Raw genomic sequence first — 13,586 nt, 5'->3', positions numbered from 1 at the left:
TATCGTTTTATTGCGCCGCAAAAAATAATACACGTTTAACGCGCGCGTACATACATCATTGTTACGAGTATAATTTGAGATATACGTTGCCGTCGGGAGCGCGATTCATAAAAATGTTATATAATACATTTTATTTTTGCCCATTATATGATCGTCGGGTAAAATTTGTTAGCGACTGCCGCTCTTTTTATATAAACAAATGCGAAAAATGAATTTCTTTATGAGTATATTACACGAGCGTGCATTGTTGTATAAAAAAACGAACAGGTGGTGATATAACAATATAATTGAAACGTTAAAAACGCAAGATTTTGTTTTTCAAACGTATCATATTTTTTTTTGACAATTTTTTGATTCAGCTAAAGATATCATCGAAATTTCAAATGAAATAAATATTAATTGTATTATACTTGGCAGGACTTGGATAGACACGCGCATAATTATAATAATTATTATTATCAGTCGTTTTGAAAGTAAGACAGCATCGCGTGATAAATCCATTTCACATATTAATTTTGAAGATAAATCAAATTGCTAGTTGCACATAAAGAATTGGTTTAACTGACATGAAGTTTCATCGAGAGAAAATTAACGCGATAAAAAAAATTATAGTACAAGAGAAAAGTAGCGATTATATTTTTTTTACACGTCTGTGATAACGGAATAATTAATGCGTGCGAACAGAAATAAGATTTAGAAAAAAATAAATCGTGAAGATAACGGTTATCGAGATAAGGATTGACTTACAGAGATCTGTTGCGGTAACAATCATAAAGTCATCATTACGCGTGTATAACAGGTTTTCCATTTTTCCGTTTACAGACGGTAATTGATCGAAAAGGAAAGGAAATACTGGAAGCCGCATATATATGTCGTTAACTATTAACCGCATCATTACTCATAACATTTATAGACGGTGATTTACATTAATCATTCTCACTACTTGATATTATAGCGAACAGTGATATTATTTAAAGATCAGTACGATTCTATTCTCACGTATACGTATACGAGTCACGCTCTTTTGACACAAAACGAACGTAAAGCTATTGATATTTGCGATTGCGTCAAGACATATTTCCGGGAAAATTGCAAATTTGCAAAGTTGCAATTTTGCAAATTTATTCGCGATAATACACTTGCTGAATTATTTAAAAATATTTTACTGCGCATCTCTTTCTTTTTTTCCACAATTTAATCTCGATTAGGCTAAGAAACAAAAATATCTCGCAAGACATTTACTAGATACTTTTATATACACATATATATATATAATTAAATCCTAAAAAATAGCTAAAAATCTTTCATTTTATTCAGTCATTAGATTTTTATTGTTGTATTCGTTAAGTCACAACGATCGATTGTGGAAGGGAATAACTGCCGATATAAGTAAACCGTCTATTGATCCATGGGTGCATCAGATTTATTTTTAATGATACATCTCTTTGATTTAAGAGATATAATGTTTATAACCACTTGCGATCGTTCGTGGTTTGCTCAAGATGCCCCTCTTAAGTCGTCGCGACAGGAGCAGCTTAAGGAGAAGAGGAAGACGATAAAGTTCCTAACTCGGAGCAGGGTCAGGTAAAGGGAGAAGGGTGGTACGGAGAAGAATCCGTAACTTTCCTTCGGGGGTTGCTACCGCGGGTTGCCAGGTGATTTACCCTCGCGAAACTTTAGGCAGCTGTCTTTTACTTGGTATCCGTCGCTGATCTTCGGCCTGCACTGTAGATCGCCGGATCATTATGGCTCGCATCTTGCATTTACGTTGCAATAGTGCGACCAGATGTTGCCCGGCGCAAACTGATACCGATTTTCGATTACCGTGATTATATGGCTCTTCGATTGCGATGGATTAAATTAATCCTACCGAAAATTATACACTCGTCGAACGTTTTCATTAAATTTTTTATATAACTTACTGTCTTAATATTATATTTTTTTTTATATGCGAAAGAATGTATGTTTTCAAACTAATTCTCAGAACATGTGACATTTGAAAATTCCAGGCCTAGGCCTGGGCCCGCACACGCCGGAAGAGGCTGCTGTCCTGGCGGCAGCCGCGGCGGCGTTACATCATCATCACCAAGGTCCCGGTGGTCCCGCGATGAGGCCCCTGAGGCCGCCGCTACCGCCGGGGATGCTCCATACGTCGCCGCATCCCCTGGCCACGCATCACCCCCTCACGGCGCCGCATCATCCCCTCGTACCACCCCATCATCCGGAGGAGGACGGCGTCGTTGACGATCCCAAAGTCACGCTTGAGGGCAAGGAGCTCTGGGAGAAATTCCACAAGCTCGGAACGGAAATGGTCATTACGAAGAGCGGCCGGTAAGTGTCAATATCGCCGTCAACGTCATTACCATGATTACGATCCTTTGTCGCTAATTGAACGATCGTTGCATAGCATCCTGAGAGCAGAGCAATCAGGATGTCAGTTCTACCAAGTTTCATCGTATGTGCGTGTCCTGTAATGTAAATGTGCAGCATCTAACAGACGCTCGAGTGGTCGAAGCTTTGGACTTTGAAGTTCTCTATTGATGCCTGGCCACGTTATCGAAAATTCACAATTTCGCTCAAAATACAGCGGCATGAATATAACATAAAGCGCGACGTGCAAGTCGTGTTTATGTTAAATAGTGCTTAATTGTCAATTTGTAAAAATTCGCACCATTTTTCTTTTACGATACGAAGAGACTTATTTTTACTATCCACTGCCAGAGATGTTAGAATATAACTAGAAGCGCGCATAGTGGTTTCTCACATTTACATCGGCTATTTTTCTTTCGATTAAAGATACAAAACTTTTTGCGCTTAAAGAAAAGCCCTTAATAATGATTGTATGTTTGGAGAAGGAAATTAAGTGAGTTATCCCCTATTTTAATGAAGATAAGCGAAAGATTTTTCTTATTTACACTCGAAAATACTAACGGAATAAATATTAGTTGAAAAAAATATATACGGATATACATACAATTTAAAAGTTAAAGTAAAATTTTATTCATTTTTGCACGTTTAGTTTGTAGATATATACATAAGATAGAATCTTTTGTCTCATCGAGAATTATAATTATGACTGAGAATTCTCTTGAGTGAATACAAGAGCTCAAATGAACATGAGAAAAAAATTTTATGCGGGCAGTCTCGAGGAACTTATCGGGTGACATTCACAATGCGAAGACGCACAATGCGAAGAGTTTTCAATTGTCTTAGTACTTCAAATTAAACAGATATTTTAAATTTTAATTAAATCTATTTATATATGTGACACACACAGACATATCGAGAGGTTTAATATCGACGTATCTCGATCAAAAATTGAATTTGCTCCGATTCCTCCCGGATATGTAAGAGGAAGGACAACGAACATATCGATTTCATTATTCCTACGCGAGAGGAAAGCGTCGCCGCTCTTGCGAGCATTTTTTTCCGCGTACGCTCTCGCGACGAAACTTTTACTTTTTGTTATTGCCACCCACGCTCGCGTATCGGGCACGCAACGCACACGTGTCCTCGCGCGTCTCCGCGACCCCGTGCACGTGCACGGGAGGAAAGCAAGGGTGCGCGGCGAGGCAAAGAGAGAAAGAGAGAAAGAGAGAGAGAGAAGAGCGGCAGAGTATCACGCGGTACTTCCCCGATGACGTGTAGCACGGTGCCGTCGTAAAAAAGATATCACTACAGAGTTGTTGGATCCCTTCGTCGCCAGGCAATTGAAACTTGTCGGCTCCCCTCCCCTTCGCGCTCTCTTTCTTATCCTTCTTTCTTCTATTTCTTCCTTTTCTTCTTTCTTCGCAAGCTCAACTTATCTATCGCCGCACCTTATTCCGCGGAGTCATGATCGCTCGGATAGTGGGATACGCGTCGTATCGCACGCGACAAAGAGAATAAGGCTGCCGATGTGGAAAGGCGGTGAGCGAGTGCGAATCGAGAGAGACAGAAATGAAGAAATGACGAGCGTTGTTCGGCGATGATAGGCCGAGCGGGCAAAGTATATCGGCTTTCAATGGAGACTACGGCAAACTATAATAGCCGAGAATAGAGCACGCGCGTTCGCGACGAAAGGGTGAGCATATACGCTTACATATTTCATGTGCGATGTGTACAGGTGCTAAAGCGCGCGTTCGCATGCACGTGTGTGCGTGTACGTGGATTACACGGCTACATCGACGCGAACGTCGATCCACGTCGCACCACCGTCTCTTGGCGAGTGTATGCGTGAATATCGGCCGGATTAAATCTTTCTCGCTCTTTGCCTTCGATCTTCGGTTAATACGCTTTTCGCGTTTGCTCTTCCAACTTGTGTCATTAGACGAGGGGAAGCGCAAAGGTTGCTTTAAGGGATTGCGCCGAGAATCGATATTGGAGCAAAATTATTTATCAAGGTGCTAATTAATAATATAATATTCTTATATGTGTGGAATAAAAATTAATACGCGAGCTAAAAAAAATCAAACTAGAAGAAGAGTCTTGTGAAAAAAAATTGAAACGAATTGATAGGTAGTATCGATTTATTCTATGTCTATGCGTGCTATTGTTAGTCAAGTTATTGGCGGTTTTATTAATGCAACAAGACAGCTTACAATAGAACAAATACGCTTATCGCGTATAATCTTGCGATCTCGGCGCCGTCTTTGATAAATACATGCTGCCGTTTAGCGAATGACAAATAATCGATCATGATATTTAGCAGCTTAATTTGCAGCACCGAAGAGTAAGTTGAATGTATGAAGGAATGACTGATTCAAAAGTGCCGACATGATTAATTCATACGCGTACTGACACACATCATAATGTTCGAACGTTATCGAACTGTAATAATTATCTTTCTTTCCTGCGTATGACAGCTATTCTACATTTGAAATTTATTCAACGCGTTTCTGATTTTAAATGCAATAAATAAACTACTTTATAACGCGAATCTTCTTACGAACAACATTAGCATTTATAGTGACATTGCGTTAATTTACTAAAGTATGTTTATCTTTTAGAAGATTGAAATTGGACATCAATCAGAATTCAGTCGAATATCATCTTTACACATTTCAAGAATAAATTGTTATCCAGATAAATTGTTATCTAAGAGATTTAGGAATATTTTAATAAATTTCGGAATTACAGAAGTAGAAAAAGCAAAAGCAAAGCTGCTTTCGATAGAGAATTTACGTTTAATTAATACACAATAACGAATAGATTAATAATTAAAACCGAATACTAGTCGACAACGAAAGAGCTTGGTTCAAATTGTCAAAATGGATAGCTTAGCGTTTTTATTAGAATCGAACGAGGATCGGTGTCCGATCGATTTGAAATCACAACGCTCACGCGTACCGATACCCGCGGCCGATCGATCGCAATCTCGAAAACTGGCCGCGCTCTAAATCAATCTCCATCGATAAATAATAACCGTCATGTCCGAGCGATCTGTCTCCCCCTTTCCCGTCTTGGCCGTAATATCCGCCCGTTCGCGATCGGGTTTCAACGAAACGCCGCGTCGGGCCGGGCCGGGCCTGTAACGGCCCGATCATCGATAATTATACGCGTGGAAATTATGCCGTAGGGCCGGGGCCCGTTGGACCCTGCACTCGAACCCCGTCCGGTGGTCTACGTCTCAATATGCGGAGTACGCGTTTGACACGTTTGCGCCACCACACGCAAAGTGCATTTACTGCACTCTGGATCACGTGCGTGGATCCACTCCAGACGTCTCTCGTCCTCGCTTTCAACGTCGCCGTCTCTCGCCCGCAGCATCGTGGTACGTGTACGTTTGTACAGGGCGTCTCGAAAGATGCATGAAATATAGCAAGGAATTCGACACTGACGTTTAGCGAATTTAAAAAATTTTTTAAAATTATTATCAGACAACTTTATCTACTTTCAATGTTAAATATATATACGTCGATAGAGGGATTAAGGATGGAAGTAAATTGGGAAATGATATCTTATTAAAGCTTAATTCGTGATTCTAATGTTGCGAAAAATATCCGCTACTGTTTTTCCAAGATAGTTGTGTGACACTCGGCGTATATATACATATATCGATAATGAGACGCCACGGTATCCTAGATGTGCATAATAGCGAGCATGTAATGTCAGAGAGGGTGCGCGGGGTGGGGCCGGAAACGAGTGTGGGGAAGGGGATCTTAAGTATAGGGCTGCCTTAACGATGTTTGTTTTATACATTGGCAGCCTCTTCTCGAACCTGTAATCTTTCTAAACGAGATATTACCCGGACCCGTTGCGATACACAAACCCTTGCCCGAATGAGTCGTGTGGTGCGCGCCCGAGGAGCTCGACCCGTTCGAATGAGGAAGAGGGAGAGCGTATGAGAGAGAGAGACAGAGAGAACGAGATAGGTGGCGGGGAAGGGGGAGACGCGGGGTTCAGGCGAAAATTTTCGCCGTGCCCGTGTTTCACTGTCGAGGAGCCAGCGCCAGCCGAAGGGAGAGGAATGAGTGGGGCCTCCCGGGCCCAAAATTGCCTCCCCTCCGCCTCTTCCGATTGCCTTCAAATTGCCAGCCTCCCATTCACGGGTTTCACGCACGACGGTTTACACACATACGCGCGCGTGCTCGTACGATGGCGTGGAATTGCCAGGGATACGCGCGCGAAATTCTTTGGCTTATTCGCGCTGTCGAAATCTGCGGTTGTCAGGCACGACTTAAAGAGGAGTGACTCGAGTTGTGTCGAGATATATGCGTAAGAGCTTTAATTCGTCTGATTTCTAAATCAAATAAAATAAAAGCGCGAGCGACTCGGGGCAAACAAAGAAAAAGAGACCCGTGAAATCTTATGTAATCGGCTTAACAGAAATTCATCTCCGTCACTTTCAGTCTCTTGGCCAACGTCGGCACGAGCCATCGTTTCATGCCACTGTAAACATCTTATGAAACACAAGTACTTATATACTCTCGCTCAATATTTTTATTATTTCGCGAATCGTTGAATCTCGAGAAGAACCGTGCGATGTCTCTAAAACTCAAGTTTGTGTGTGCATGAATTATGAAATATTGCCTTAGGATAAATCGCAAAGAGAGAAATATATCCCGCTGTTTAATCTGAAATATCAATATTAAAGTACGCGATATAATTAACAAAATTTCGATATCTCGATAATATCGAGGCTTGCTCATTACTTATATGTATAAATGCAGCATCCCCCCTCTTCCCCTCATTTCTTTCTTTCATCCTTCTTCCTTTTTTTCGCTCAACAATTGGGTTCACCCCATCTCTATCGCCCGCACGCATGCGTGATAGGTTTGCACGCAGCTTCTCTGTTGCATTTAGCACAAGTGCGTGCCCTTACCAACTTTTTCTCTCTCTCTTTCTCTTTTTTCCTCCCTTTTTCATATACTCTTTTTCAGGATTGCGCGCGCTTGTCGCCGGTTAACCGAGCTCGGTATAATTAGCCGTATAGCGGGCTTGCACGCGCGTGCGAACCTTGAAAGTGCGTGCCGCGATTGTGACAAAAGTGTCGGTGTATATAGCCTCCGTCGTGTATCGACGTTTCTTTCGGGTCGTCACGAGACTAGGGTGTCTCGAAGCGAGAGTACCCATTTCTCCCTCGCCCAACCATAACCGGAAGCATCTTCTGCGCCGTTTGTATGCGTGGCCTTTTATGGCCTTTTACACTCGATTCTTTTCCATCGCGCGCATGTTAAAAACATTTTTTTAATCGTGCCGCAATATAGTACGAGAAGCTTTTGCATCTATCTATATATTAAAAATAATATTAAAAAATAAATTGTGATAAAGTTCTTTTAATATTTTATATGCTCTCTCTCTTCTCTCTCTCTTAAGAAATCACGTACGTAATAATAATATATAATTACATAATAAAATAGAAATTAATAACAGTAATATAGTGTGAACCTTAATTTACTCTTAAAGAATCGATCATTGAATTTAAAGTACAGATAATAACCAATAATATTAAATGTATATCGCATCGATGTTTCGGTGTGAAAATAGCTTGCTTCGTCGCGATCGACTCGCAAACTTTGCGTGACTCTAATAAGGAAGTTTCTCGTGCCGGAATATTGAAACTGACAGTCTATAATGAGTCGATGTTTCGGTTTCATTGTGCATATTTCAAAGCGAGATGAGGATAAAGATGAAGAATAGAGCGCGAATAATCGAGATGGTTCTTTTAGTTCGCAAACTATTGGCTTTGCTTTTTACACTCGTTGGGCTCTCTCCTGTCTTTTTCTCTTTGGGTCACGCTCTTTAAAAGCGATGATATCTACATGAGACGACTTTAAGCATTCTCACGTTCCACTAATTTTTCCGCCTACGAAGTATCGCGTTTTACGCTTTACGCTTCGACGAAAATCAACCGTGAATCTGAACATCGCAATTCAGAACGAGACGTTTCATAAAACAAAAAAAAATAGGAATATAATATAAAAGGGGAAAGAGGGTCGCAACCATGTGCCCGTTTCACGAGAGTTGATTTAAGACCATCGTAGTCATATGTTTTGGAGGTTCGAGACGGTGTTTGTGTCGAAAACGTGTAATAAAAAAGAGAAGAAGAAGAAGAGAAAAGCGACGCACGCGTTCACGGATGCATTACCGCAACATTACTTGTATATTCGAGAAGCCTGCAATCTTTCCGTGCCAGTTAAACGATAGTTGTGGGTCCTGTGCATTCCGCGCGGCCAATAATTACACAAATCAAAGGGGGGAGAATAATCGCCGCACTCTTGCATCACTGTTCATAAATATTAGCCAAAGCGTCAATTCATTACCGCGCTTGTACATGTCCCGAGCACTTTGTCTCCAACGGCTTTATATATCGGTTACACCTTTCCCTTGCCGCGTCCTTGCTTGTCATGCCAAATCGTCGTCGTGCAGACTGTCTCGCGTAAAAAAAAGAAAAAAAAAAAGAAAAGGGAAAGACGTGAAGAAACGCGTACATGTAATTTTAGTTCGTTTCATTCACGATCCGACAGGTAGACAGGTTGTTCCGTGGCTGCCGTCTATCTTTCCGCGACTTTACGTTAAAAAAATCATTCTGTGTGTGCCAAGTGGTTTTTTATCGTATTTCGCACTCGCAAACTTTTCGCGTCTTATTCGACCAACCTGTCATCTCATCTCATCTTTGTGCTTTCGCCGTGATCTCTTGCAATCAATCAAGTCTTCATTTTTTTTTCGCAATTAATTTTCTTGGATAGTTCATTTTTTTCGTTATTATGTTGAAGCGAGTTATTGGCGAATTTATATTTTAACATCAAACTAGACGTAACGATTTTTTTCATTTATTCACTTAGCCTACTTCAACTCTACTCTTTACCGTTTGCGTTTCTCTTTTCCCCTCCGCCGCTTTTCCTTATATCTTCTCCGCCAGCTTTGTTTTTTTATTTTTATTTTATTCAAACACGAATGTCCTTATCTTCGGCGGCACTTCGCGGCGTGTTTCAAGGCTACGAAAACCCATACGCACGCGATTACAAGATACCGCATCGCATTGTATCGGCCCCGCACGCGAAGCTGCTTCACGCGCGTGTACTTAATGCTCGGGAGAGCGCCGTGCGAATCCCCGCGCTTTAAAATGATTTTTCTTGCTCGTGAGCTTTCACCTGTCCGTGAAAACCCACACTTTTCACACCGCGTGCGGTGTTTAACGATCGGCGCGAAACTCAACGCGTGTCGGTCGTATGCAAGTCACGCATCCATATTGATTGAATGTCCATTCGTCGAGCTTCACCATCCGATAGTTAAATTTCCTGCAGAATTAAAGTACTTCGGAGCGAAAAAAAAAAATGCGGTTTTTCGGAAAATAAAAATAGACGGGAAAATTTTATTTACTTAGCCTAGTGCTTAACTGTTAAAATTTATTCCTATATTTTTTGATATTTTTATCTGTCTCTCTCTCTCTCTCTCTCTCTCTCTCTCTTTCTCTTTTTTTTCCCATATTACGGTTATATATTGCTGAAGCTTCTATTATTCACCAGCTGTTATTATTTAAATCATATATTTTAAAACATTATCAAACGAAGATTTCGTAAACAAATGATAAGTACATATAAATTACTGCTTGCAGTTAGTCAATGCCGCGTACCGGAAGGTTATTGCGAATATATTAGCATGCGGTGAGGTAATGAGGCGTTAAATACGTTGCATTGTCACGGCGATACATTTGCACATAAAGTGCGGTACATTTCTTTGCCGTTTGTCCTGTACCATCTATCATGGGATAATCGCGCACGGTTAGTCGCGATTTGGTTATGCATGGCGGTTTTTGAAGACATAAAAATGTGGTTAAAATTTGAGGATTCCGATACACATGCTCTACACGTATTGCCATAAATTTCTGTCCATTGTTACATTATCACCGGACAGTTATTTATTACGTTCAGTTATGTTATCTAACGTGTCATTATTTTCAAAGGTCGCATCGCACGTGATAAAGGCCGGAATGATATAAATAATACGAAACCGGGAGAGATTATGGCATCGAGAGGCAGCACCGGTATAAATCAGGAGAATAATCGTCAATGAGGATAGTTTGCGTGTAATTTCACGACTTTTCGTGATAAAAGAAGTCGTAAACACAGGCGAAAAATTATTAACCCAGAAGAAAAACCTCGGAGAGCAATTTAAATTTCAGTGTTGAATAATGAAAATATCGATGAGATGATATCGAGCATTTACACGTATATTCGATACGTTATCAATAGTAACGATTCACAAATTCACCATATGATGTAACTGTAGCCCGTGCTTACGTTACACGTTACGTGCCAGATGTATAATAATCCGTAAAATCGTACGTCGATTTTCACGATCGCTCGCTGCTTGCGATGTTTGGATCTTGATCGATCGACCGGATCCATCGATCGGATCCACCGCTGCCGCACTTACCTCCCTACCGATGCCATCGATGGCTCGTTATCGAACTGCGATGAAAAAGAAGGTGATCGGATCAAATTCCGCGCGAATATATTAATTTAAAATTGCTGCCGCTGCTCTGCCGTTGCATCGGGCGGGATTATAAACGGCGATTGCGATCTGACGTGCATCTCGAACAGGTGCGAGAGCTTTATTATCCGTCTGTATAGAGAGAGCAGGATATCCTATTATATTCTCTCTCGCGATACGTCAAGATCATCTTTTTCGACAAGCTTCAGTTCTGCGAGACACGTCGAGAGCATACCTCGCAGTTCAAATTTAATAAGGTATCGATACCGAATAAGCGACATGTCTTCTCGTTAATATCGAAGATGAAGTATCGGTACAACTTATTGTCGGGATACGGAATACGAGAGAATTGTACGAGCACATCTGAAAATAAAGCATAATTTAGATGATTGACCGAACAAAATAACAAATCGCTGATGACGCATCAGATCAGCTCAAGTTCGCGATAAAACGTGTAACGTTATCGGTCCTTGAACACGATAGGTGCGTCCATGAAGTGTCTAATTAAGCGCGTCGCGACACATTTCCTTGTGCATCGCACTTCGCATTCGCCTCGACTCGTATCGCATGCTCGGCATGAATGTGTAACAACGCGGCGTGTTAATGGTCAGGGCTTTACATGCATCGTATTATACGTACATTACAGTTGGTTCAAATCTTGACGGACAGCGGCTGCGCCGCGCGCGCGCGCTCATTTTTATAATTATACAATATAAACTGTCGAGGCTGATATGTGCGCGCGGAAGAAGGATAATTATACTTTCTTGCCTCTGAGGGAATTCTCTCTTCATCTCACTTTTTCAGTCGTGCATCATTATAATTGCTATATCGAAATGAAATTTTTATTGTGGAGGAAAAAAAGATGAGCAAAAAAGGTTTTACCGTTCATAATAAATTAAATAAAAAAAATTATATAATATTGTGTAAGACTGACTTATTTGACAGTTTTCGCATGAATATGCGAGAATTTAATTTTGTATGAGTTATAATATATCCACAAAGAAAGAACTGCGATCGAACAATCTAATCAGTATTATATCACAAGAAGCAAATACAGCTCGACACCGGTTTTGCTTCTCGATGTGACAAGTTATTAAAGATAGTAACATGTAACGTGTGTTCGTAAAAATTTCCACTCGCAGTGCGTGCAAAAATTTTTCATTTATATTTGCACAAAGATATATTTTTCGAATGATCAAATGTCTTATTAATTAATTAATTAACGCTTATTGTATTTCAATCTTTAAAGTAAAAATAAAATTCGAGACAACATTATTCACAGGGAGAGTCAAATGAATCTCTATTGAATTGGTGGCTCGTCCAAAATTTTTAAGAACAAGGATGGAGCGCGAAGGAAGGAGAGAAGACGATGTATACGGACGCAGCAGGAAGGAAGGAAAGAGAGAGATCGCCGCGCGGTGGTCGACGGCCAATTTCTGAATGCAAATAACGGTGGTGTCGAAAGGGGGTCTCGCGAATGAAAACGCGGGGAGGCAGTAGAGTATGCAAATAGAAAGCTGTTACGGGCGTCTTCTTCGCCTTCGGTCTAACCTACCACTTGCCATTTGAATATGACGTGCGAGCCCAACCCCTTTCTCACGGCGGAAAGTGTGAATTCAATGTGAAACGCTGGCGTGTGTGTGTGTGTGTGTGTGTGTGTGTGTGTGTGTGTGTGTGTGTGGTGGGTGCAAAAGAAAGTCTTGAAATCGAGGATACCGCGCGTTCGTCATTTTTTCAGCGGCTCATTTTGGACCGCGTCGTTGTTCTTGCAGAAGGGAAACCCTTTTGAAAATAAGCGTAGCCTGAAAATTTTATCAATAGAATTTAAATTAATTCAGTTTCCTCGTGTGTAAAAAAGTCGAGTCGTAACTTAACACCAAGGATTAATGTAACAGGAATTAATCGATTGCAGTTTTTGAAAATAAGCGTAGACTGAGAATTTTATCAATAGAATTTAAATTAATCTAACATTGCCTGTAAAAAAAGCCGAGTCGTAATTCGTTAACACCAGTGTAGAAGGAATTAATCGATTGCAATCTATTGATAGTTTTGCTAAACGAAATCGCGCAATGTATTTCAGTAGGCTTAAATATTCTGACTGCATCCCCGAGAGAATTATCGCAGGATTGTTGTTCCTCATGCGATCGTTGGCATACGCATGTATCAGACGCGGTATTAAGCCAACGACAAGCTGGATCTGATTAATTAGCGATCGCATGCAGGCAAATTAATCTCGCGTTTTATCTGGAGGACTTTAATAGGTACCTAACCATTCACCAGCTGCCGCTGCTCGGGATATGGTTACCCCACTTTCAACGGTCTATATTAGTTCGAAAACCATAAAAACATCAGCGTACCATTCCATTCTAATATCAATGTTAATTATCTTTTTTTCCGCAATCTGATCAACAAAGTTTCATACATAACTAACTTGCTACAACTTGCTGTCATTTTATCAAATGCAGTTATAAAAACGTGGAAAATATGAAAACTTGGAAAGAAAGTATAGATAGTACGAATATATTTCTGATTGTTGGTTTTAATAACGAAACTTTTCCCTTACATCGCCGATGATAATCTTTTCCATCGTTTTATAATAGTTATAAATTTACGACACCCGGTATGTATCGATCGTGCGTCATTATACGATCGAGCCGGGTTCTCCGAGT

The 13,586-nt window shown here is 40.7% G+C and overlaps 1 protein-coding gene and 1 long non-coding RNA gene across 13 annotated transcripts in view; one reads left to right on the top strand and one right to left on the bottom strand.

The window, feature by feature from the left end:
• The window catches only part of LOC145969354 (uncharacterized), a 211,018-nt gene that overhangs the window by 90,975 nt on the left and 106,457 nt on the right, over window positions 1–13,586 (bottom strand). The window contains exons 2-3 of one of the 5 annotated variants that reach the window (XR_014438044.1): window positions 11,185–11,280; window positions 3,016–3,215 (exon numbers count right to left, since the gene is read on the bottom strand). The exons of the other annotated variants lie outside the window; for them this stretch is intronic. This is a non-coding gene — a long non-coding RNA (uncharacterized LOC145969354). Of the gene's footprint in view, window positions 1–3,015; window positions 3,216–11,184; window positions 11,281–13,586 lie in introns of those variants that run through there. 5 annotated transcript variants of the gene reach the window in all.
• Window positions 1–13,586, top strand: part of Bi (T-box transcription factor bifid) — an 80,039-nt gene that overhangs the window by 7,425 nt on the left and 59,028 nt on the right. For all 8 annotated transcript variants that reach the window (XM_083095407.1, XM_083095403.1, XM_083095406.1 and 5 more), the window contains exon 2: window positions 2,010–2,331. In XM_083095407.1, the coding sequence (XP_082951533.1) occupies window positions 2,010–2,331 (322 nt within the window). The remainder of the gene's footprint in view (window positions 1–2,009; window positions 2,332–13,586) is intronic.

Source organism: Camponotus vicinus, unplaced genomic scaffold (genome assembly GCF_025532165.1).
Source record: "Camponotus vicinus isolate PSW18456_S1 unplaced genomic scaffold, iyCamVici1.0 SCAF_3, whole genome shotgun sequence".
Classification (NCBI taxonomy): domain Eukaryota; kingdom Metazoa; phylum Arthropoda; class Insecta; order Hymenoptera; family Formicidae; genus Camponotus; species Camponotus vicinus.
The sequence above is the reverse complement of the archived record's forward strand: the minus strand, read 5'-3'. Positions and strand labels throughout refer to the sequence as shown.